This window comes from Merops nubicus, unplaced genomic scaffold (genome assembly GCF_000691845.1).
Source record: "Merops nubicus isolate BGI_N331 unplaced genomic scaffold, ASM69184v1 scaffold36876, whole genome shotgun sequence".
NCBI lineage: Eukaryota > Metazoa > Chordata > Aves > Coraciiformes > Meropidae > Merops > Merops nubicus.
Window position 1 is genome coordinate 3,901 of NW_008617611.1, and position 8,293 is coordinate 12,193.

At 54.5% G+C, this 8,293-nt stretch overlaps 1 protein-coding gene across 1 annotated transcript in view; it reads right to left on the reverse strand.

The window, feature by feature from the left end:
• Nucleotides 1-7,886, reverse strand: part of SH3PXD2B (SH3 and PX domains 2B) — a gene marked incomplete at its 5' end in the record, with an annotated part of 8,967 nt that extends 1,081 nt beyond the window's left edge. The window contains 7 exons of the mRNA XM_008943210.1: nucleotides 38-682; nucleotides 1,620-1,745; nucleotides 2,209-2,258; nucleotides 2,835-3,061; nucleotides 4,311-4,428; nucleotides 6,142-6,246; nucleotides 7,752-7,886. Of these exons, the coding sequence (XP_008941458.1) occupies nucleotides 38-682; nucleotides 1,620-1,745; nucleotides 2,209-2,258; nucleotides 2,835-3,061; nucleotides 4,311-4,428; nucleotides 6,142-6,246; nucleotides 7,752-7,886 (1,406 nt within the window). The remainder of the gene's footprint in view (nucleotides 1-37; nucleotides 683-1,619; nucleotides 1,746-2,208; nucleotides 2,259-2,834; nucleotides 3,062-4,310; nucleotides 4,429-6,141; nucleotides 6,247-7,751) is intronic.
• Between the last annotated feature and the right edge of the window lie 407 nt (nucleotides 7,887-8,293).

Consider the following 8,293-nt stretch of genomic DNA (forward strand, 5'->3'; position numbering starts at 1 on the left):
ACGGATTCTGGTCAAGGGGCTCAGGCTTGTCCTTCACAGGCTCAGCTTTTGGCTTGGTTGGCTTGACAGTGGGCCGGAGGTTTGGCTTCTTTACTTCCTTGGCTGACACCTTGTGTCCACATTCCAATCCCATTTCATTTTTCAGCTGGAAGAGTTTACCCTTCTCTGGCTTCAGCTCAGGTTTCTTGCTGTCCTTTGGGGCCGCAGACTGCTTGGGTGGGATCATGGGCAAAATCATGCCTGGGGGCTTGGGGGGAGGCCTCTGCCTCTCCAGCAACTCGCCTTCTGATTTAATGATGGACTCCTTCCTGGGCGGCAAGCTGGGCTTCTCCTCTGTGTCGCGGTCCGAGATCTCCTCATACCCACCAGCAAATGCCAGGTCGCCGCTCTCAGGAGCCTCCTTCCCCTTCCAGTCTTTGGCCCACTTCCCACCACAGTCAGCACCGTTAGGAGGAGCCTCTGGCAGAGGTCGGCACGGTCCGGTGGCTTCCTCGCCGGCGCTGCCGTCAGCCGGGGCGTCGCCGAGCCGGAGCTGGGCCATCTCGTTAGGCAGCGGAGCAAGGAAGTTGGGCCTGGACGCGTTGCTGGTTTTCTTGTACTTGTCGATGAACGTGGCAGGGGCCCAGCCTTCCTTCTCCTCAATCTGAATGTACCACCAGCCGCTCAGGTTCTTCTCAATAACCTGCCAGGAGGAGAGGAAACCTCAGACATCCATGGAGGAGCCCTCCCTGCACAAGAGGGGATGCTGAGTGTCTCTGAAATGATGTCAGGGTGGCACATGGCCTCAGTGGCTCCCTGTCCTGGTAAAATGCATGTACTCACAGCATTGGTATCCTAACAGGAGGGGAACCTGCTAATGACCTCTGTCAAGGAAGAGGACCTGCATGCCACGGGCCTGAGGAAAGACCTGGCCATGTCAAGGAGCTAAGGCTGAGCTGTCACCATCCCGGCCAGGAGACAGGAGCAGGATGCTGGGTACCGGCGGTGGCCACTGCGTGGCACTGTGGGAGCGATTAACCGGCACCCGTTCTGCACAGATCGGCCACGTCCCGCCCCTGCGAGCTGCAGAAGTGGGGCTGGGACCTGGAGGAGCTGACTGGGGCAGCCATAAAGGACAAATCCTCTTAGAGAGGCACAGCTTACAGTCTGAAAGCAAAATCACATCTGCTAGAGGGATTCTGCCAGGAAAAGTGGGTGTTCTAGGGAAGCAGTTTTGGAAGGACTTCTTACTTTACACCTGGCCTAAATAAGAAAAAAACCCCACCATCTCCACCCCTGCTTGGAAGTGCTTGTAATTTCCACTAGCTCAGACAATACAGCTCCCACACCTGGGGGACAGGAGGCCAGCAAGAGAACCACGGACTCCAAAGTCTCAAGAGCTCATACAGGTTCTCTCCCACAATATCCCACTCTCCCACTCTCAATCCAGAGTCCTGAATTGTTAACAGTGCACAGAGACTACCAATGCACCCCCATGCCAGGTTTCCACCCAGAACACCATGGTGAGAAGATCTCTCCTGCCTGGAAAGGGAGCTCCTGCCTGAAACGGGTCCAGGGCAATGGGAGTAAGGACCATTGCACTAATGTGAAGATGTGGGAAGGGAAGATGACAGTCTCACCTCTACTTTCATCCCTGCCTGGAAGCTGATGCCATCAGGTATAGTGGTCTGGAAGTCAGCGATGGTGTAATATTCCTCTTCCACTTGAGGAGGGACAGGAGGTTTAGGCAGGTTCAAACCACGTGGCTATGACAAAAAAAAAAACCAAAACGAAAAGATCCCATCAGCATGTTTCTATAGAAGGTGTGACACAACATACACACAGCCCACCAGCTGTGGAGACCTGGGCCAGCACAGCCAGGCCAGGGAGATCAGCTGTGCCCATGCAGCATCCTTACCAGCACAAACCATTCCCAGGCTGAGTGGAAAACTGCTCAGCACCAGAGCTCCTGCTGACAGCAGTCACCCTCTCCAGAGGTCTGCAGCCTCCCACTGGCAACCCAGCCTTGCAGGACAGACTGCCCAAAAGTTCATTTAGAAAACACATGCAAAATGAGGAGTCTTAAGACAGCAGGGAGGTGGCACATGTACTCCAGCCTTGACCAAGAGCACAGCCCAGGAAAAGAATAACTGGTGACCAGAGCCCCTTTCTGTGCTCCTCTCTGACTCCCTTTGTCATTGCTGCTCTCCTACATCAGCTGGCACTTACTATGGTGAGATCTCGGCGAGGAGGAGGTCTCTGCCTCATCTTTGGTGACTCTGTGGAGGAAAAATTTCAGATGCTATTGAGTTTTTGGCTTTTGATCACCTTTGTTCACAAAAGACAAGTGAAAGAGAAAACAAGAAGGCAAGGACCAAGCCTGCTCCATGGGCAAGGAAGCTGAAGGAGGAACCTGTCTGCTTGGTACCCTGTGTGGCATGTGTCACTGAGGTTTTGAGGTCCTCCCACTGGAAAAGGAGCCAGCTTTACACCATCAGGTGCTGCTGGGAAATGCAGCTGAGGTCACCACATGAAATTGGTTTTTCATTACAGGCCTGACCCAGAAAACCTGGCCTGCAGAGGGGTTAAAAAATGCCCCACCTTCTGAGAGGAGAGCATCTCCAAGTCTGGGTGGGATTGCCCCCTTCCCATTTGCTGACCCTCAGCAGGTCCCTGGGCAGCACTGTGCTCATGCCCCATCCGCCTGTGCACCGTCACCTCCAGCCTTTGCTGCAGAGCTCACGGCACCTGCAAGCCCTCTGCCTCTCTCCCCCCTCGTTACGTTGTCCAGAAGCCTGGAGGAAAGTCTGTGCCGACACCCCAGCCCCGCCGGCCTCCCAGGCCTGAGCACTCACTGCGTCGGGTGTCGGCACCGGGCAGGGCGCGGCTGTCGAGTCTCCCGTCCCTCTGTCCGGCCAGCCCGTCCTTCTCCCGGCTTGCCACGGCCTGCTGCCGGGAGATGCCGTCCAGATCCAAGGCACACGAATGAGCAGAGGAGCCTGGCCCCAGCTTCTGTGAGAACATCTCTCCATTCCCCTTCTTGAGGTAGGAGGCTGGGGCCCAGCCTTCTTGGCCCTGGTACCTGCAGCGGCAACAATGGCAGTGTCACCATGCAGAGCCCCCGCAAAGCTGTCAGCCCTGCCCGAAGGAGCAACCCGCTGCACCCGAGGAGCCATCGGGCATCTCCAGAGAGAGCTCAGGACACACACTGACTGAAGGTCCTGTGTGATCTGGGCAAAACGAGCTGGCCGTGCATCATCCTCTGTGGCACGTGGGCACCTAGAGAGCTCCAGCCATGACTTGCATCCAAGCCGGCCGGAGCCAGCGGGCCAAGGGCCGAGGATGGCACGAAGCCTGATTTCCTTTTCACCTCAGCAGTGGCCCCAGCTCAGGAATGAATCACACTCACAGGAGAAGCAGAGGCAAAAACCAGAGCACCGCTGCTAGGATTCATGTACCTGGTTTTTGGAGAGAGCACAAGCCCTCTGCCTGGATCCCTCCCCTGCTCTAAATTTGCGCTGTTTGGGAGAGAAACCAGCCCCGTGACCTGCTTGAGAAACCACATCCGCAGAGTCTCCCTGCCATGCTGGAGGGTCCCTCGCCAGCATCAGAGACTCTCCCTGCTGGCTGGGCTGCAGCCTCTGTTCTCACATGGCACCAGCTACTGAGCTTGGAATTGCCTTTAGAGCTCTTGTGGCAGCTCGCCCCTGCTTAAAAAGTCAATGGACGTTTTCTGGGGCTTGGCTGCTGCCCAGCCCAGAGGTTCAATGGAAGGTTAAGAAAATTGCAGCATGTGCTCCCATCCTGCTCAAGTCTGGCCGATCGCTAGACCACAGACAAGAGAAAATGAGCTTCCAGGAGAAAACAAGTATCAGCTCAGGACGATCTGGGATCTTTGGCCTCAGCACACCCTGCACACAGCAGATCTGGCCCAGACAACAGCCCCGCTCTGCAGGAGCCTCCCAACACAGCCAGCGGATCCAGCCTGCCCCTGGACACTCACTGGTTTTCCTATCAGCAGCACATGATGTAACAGGAAAGCTCTCCCACTGGTTCCATGCACTGCTGGGGCATGTGATGCCGTGACACAGTCCACTCCCAACACAGGAAACTGGGCTATTTTAAAGATGTTTAACCACAGCTATGCTTGGGTGAAGCCCTGAACATCAGCTAGCCTTATTTTGTAGGGCTGGAGACAAATGAGTTTTGGTACTCTGCCGCTCCCAGTCCCCTAGACTTGCCTTTGGACTCTACATGCCATGCACATCTGGTCTCTGCTCTGCACAGTTCCAGCTGCAGTACCAGGGAAAAAGAAGAACTAGTGACAGTACCTGATTTTCCACCAGCCCTCCAGGTTCTTCTGGATCACCTCCACCACAGCTCCTTTGTCCAGGTTCATTTCATCCTGGTCTCTTGCGGTATATGGGTAAATAACGGTGTACTTCTCCTCTGTTGGAAAGAAAGTCCAGTTTCACAGAGATATTGTTTTATGGAAACCTGGACTCAGCTGAACAGTCAAATGCTTTATATAACGTCAATTCCTGTTGTAATACAGGTGCAAACACAGAGATGCACAACCATTCATAAGAGAAATGCCAGTGAAATGTATTTCGAAACAAACCCAGCTGTATTGATGTCCTGTCCACTGCCCCACGTGATGATAAGCAGGGACATGGATGCTCTTCTGTTCAAGAGGAAGGGGAAACATCTAACAGCCATGTGGACAACACATCAGACAAACAGGTCCATCTATCCACCCTTCTCCCTCGCCTAGTTCTCTCCTCTCTGGAAGCAATGCAGGAAAGCAATTGCCTGTGCTTATGCAATGCCCCAACAGAGCAAAGGCCATTTTGGGAAAAGTCCACCTCCAAACCTCACACCTCTGGACATTCATAAATCCCCATCATGCAGGTTTTCCTGGATTTGTCATCTTGTAGGAGCACTACCCTTGAATGACATTTCCCACCCCCTTCATACAAATGAGTCAAAGCAGAAAATGTCCTGTCACATCCAGCAAAATCAAGCTGTCTCTTCTCCTCCTGACCCCATCTGAGCCACCAACCCCAAGGCCAGGGCTCAGAGGAGTTGCTCTTGCAGGAACTAAGGCAGCAGTTGCAAGAAGTCTGCATACATCTGTTGGGGGAAAGCAGAAACTCCAGCTTCTGTACCAAAACAAGCCTTGAAAAGTGAGAAGGACCAGCTGACAGAGGAAAGAGAGTGGACATGAGTGGGCCTACTGGAACGCTGAGTAGCACGTATGGCACACATTGAGGACCGACACAAGCAGGGTTTGTTACATGCAAAGCAAACAAACATGCAGACAACAAGGCTCCAAGCACAACATATGGACAGCTGAACAAGTCTCTATGAAGTCCACCTTGGCCCCATCCACTGGTGTACAAGTCCCCAAGAGTCCGACGGCGGCCAACGTGCCTGGGCAGAGACCAGTATCTCCATGGGACTGAGAAGAGCATGTCGGGGAAGCAGGAGAAGGACAAGAGAGGGCATAAGGAGGTGGCATTTCAGGTCCAAGAGGAGACAAGGCTGAGGCCAGAGAGTGGCACAGAGGCTGTACTCACCTGGAGCCCTCCGGGAGCCCTTTCCAGTGTGAGCCCCCTCCCACCTCCACCTCCCCAGACAAGGGGCTGAGCCAGCTACAGCACCGCTTTGAGTGTACAGTGCTCAACAGGAAAGAGATGTTCTCCAGGGGCATTTCAGGTTGCAGCCTTGCTGTTCTCATCACGTGAGCTCATGCATGCTCTTTGTTCTGCATTGATTTAGAAGATAAATGAATTGTTCTAGGACCAAAGCTTTGCTCTTCCTCCAGTTCAGGTAAAACAGCTCCCTGGGGCCTAATGGAGGCACGGGGATGGCAGGACTGAGTGCTCCCTGGAGGTGGCACCACCAGCCCCTATGTGTGGGAGCAGGAAGGCCAGCAGTTACAGCACCAGCACCTGGCTGCCCCACTGCTGCTGCAACACTGGAGTAGAGCGCTGGGCAGGCAGGACTACTACAGGCAGACACGACTGAGCAGCATATGTGGGTTTGTCCTTCCCCAGGCTCGTGCCCTGCCCAAGTTGGGGTGAGCTATGCACTCCTGCAAGCAGCTCAGTGCAGTTCATCAGGAAGAAACTGGGGCAGATGTCTCCAGCAGCTCCTCACCTTCATCAGGCTGCATTGAGAGCTCATCCTGGACACCATCCTGGGCCTCCAGGCAGGTTGCTGGCACCCAGCCTTGCTCCTCCGATGTGCTCACAAACCACCAGCCTGAGAAAAAAAACAGCAGGTGGCTCAGCCAAGGGCTCCCATCAGCCAGCAGCTCTCTTTCTCCCCCAAACCGTGAGTCTGGGCGGGGGTTTGCCCCGTCCTTGCTGCCTACACGGGAAGCTGGGGTGACCCCAGAGCAACACAGCCAAGCGCTATCTGAAAGGGAGCCCAGACAGCACCACGGCAGAACCGCAGCCGAGCGATACCCCGGCGTACAGCTCCCTCCCCACGAAAGGCAGGAGGGGCTCTGGCACCTGAGTGGCTCCAGCCACCACATTTGCTTTCCTTTGTTTTTTTTTCCCTTCATGGTTCATTTTCCCTCAGACTGGGTCAGTAAGCCCAGACTAATTAGCAGAGATGAATACACTGTCTGCGAATTGATAGCTGACTCCTGCGGCGTTCTTGCCTTCTTTACATTTGTGGAAACAGCAAATTTTAAAAGCTAAGAGCAAATGGAGGATTAAAACATGAGCTCTCCCAGTGGACACCTCACCAGCTCCATAGTGGCCACAAGCAGTTCTGGGCCACCTTGGTTGTCCAATCAAAACAAATGTATGCTCCTCCGTTATTAAAAGCACAAGCTATTTGTGTCTTTAGGGGGAAAAAAATAAAGACTGAGCATTATCCTCAGAATCTCACCAGTGAGTCATTTAGAAAGACAACTAGATTGTCGGGGAGGGAATCAGCAGCTACCTCTGTGGAAGTGAAAACCAGGGCTGACATTTGATAAATAAATTATCTGCCATAGCTTTTGAACTGGTTGTGCTAATAGGTTTCACTTGCTTTGGGGTTGCCTTTATCGTCCTCATTCTCAAACATAGCCACTGTTGCAACTAACCCTCTGGGGACCAGCTCTCCAGAATTTTAAAACCTGTTTTCACAATTTATCTTTAAACCCCACCAAGTAATTTCTGTTCACTTCAAGGAATAAACTCCCCTTCACAACGCAGTCCAGAAGGTGGGCCCACGACAGGCCTCCATCCCTTCACAGAGGTTAAGAGCAAGCGTAAGTTTTAAAGTAAGCGAGTCCTGCCCTGCTGCCCTGGCTGGGTGCTTCTTTGTGCTCAGAAGCAGGAACTGCAAATGCACAGTGGGGGGTTTCATTGGCACCACGAGAGGGTCTCCCTCCAGCAATAAAGAAAGTCCAGGAACTCTTGGAATTGCTTTTGCCCTCAGGACCCATTAGCCAAGTTTTTCAGCATGAAGAAGCATAAAGTAGAGACTGTAAAAGATGGACGGTGCTTGGGGCTCAGCACACAAGTAATCAGACCCTTGCTTTAGAGACAGCCCTAAGTCCACACTTGAGCAGACAGCCGGCAGACTGAAGCTGCCTCCTCCACATCCCACCTCAGCTGGCCATCCAAGGACATCCCTGTGAGGTGCTGAGAGGCTGTTTTACTTAGGTCCTATTAGGAAAACGCTGAAAACACCGGATTGCTGTTCTTGCCCCTGCTCTTCGACGCAGAGTAGACCAGAGGCCCTTTGCCATGACAAAATCCCTGTACCTGATTCGTTCTTCTCAATGATATCCACCAACTGGCCCACGCACAAGCTGATCTCGGAGCTCTCCTGCTTCTGGTAGTCCGCCACCACGACATACTGCTCCAGCACCAAGGGGTCGGCCGACGCAGAGTCAGCTCCTGCACGGGGGGGACAAGAACCGACCCGTGTGCCCGGGTCAGCACCAGCTCCCAGGCGCAGGGGCCACCGCTCCCGAGCACCTGCTGGCCTGCGAGCAGCTCCAGAACGCCCTGGGGACCCCAGCGTGAGAGACGTGAGCCACGGACTTGGGCAGAGTGAAGAGGAGAGATGGAACCAGCAGCCAGGTGAGATGGGCACAGCCAGGTGAGACCCTTCCCTTGCTGCCCACCTTCCCGCTCCCAGCCAGCGCCGGCCAGGCGATCCCGCCACCGCAGCCCGGGACAGAGGGCACCCGGGACAAGCTCGGGTGTGCCAGCCCCGGACCCCAGCTCAACACACACAGCCCGCGGCAGGGTCTGCAGCTCCCGGCTAAGGACCCGGACACCCAGGGGAGGTGACACCCAGG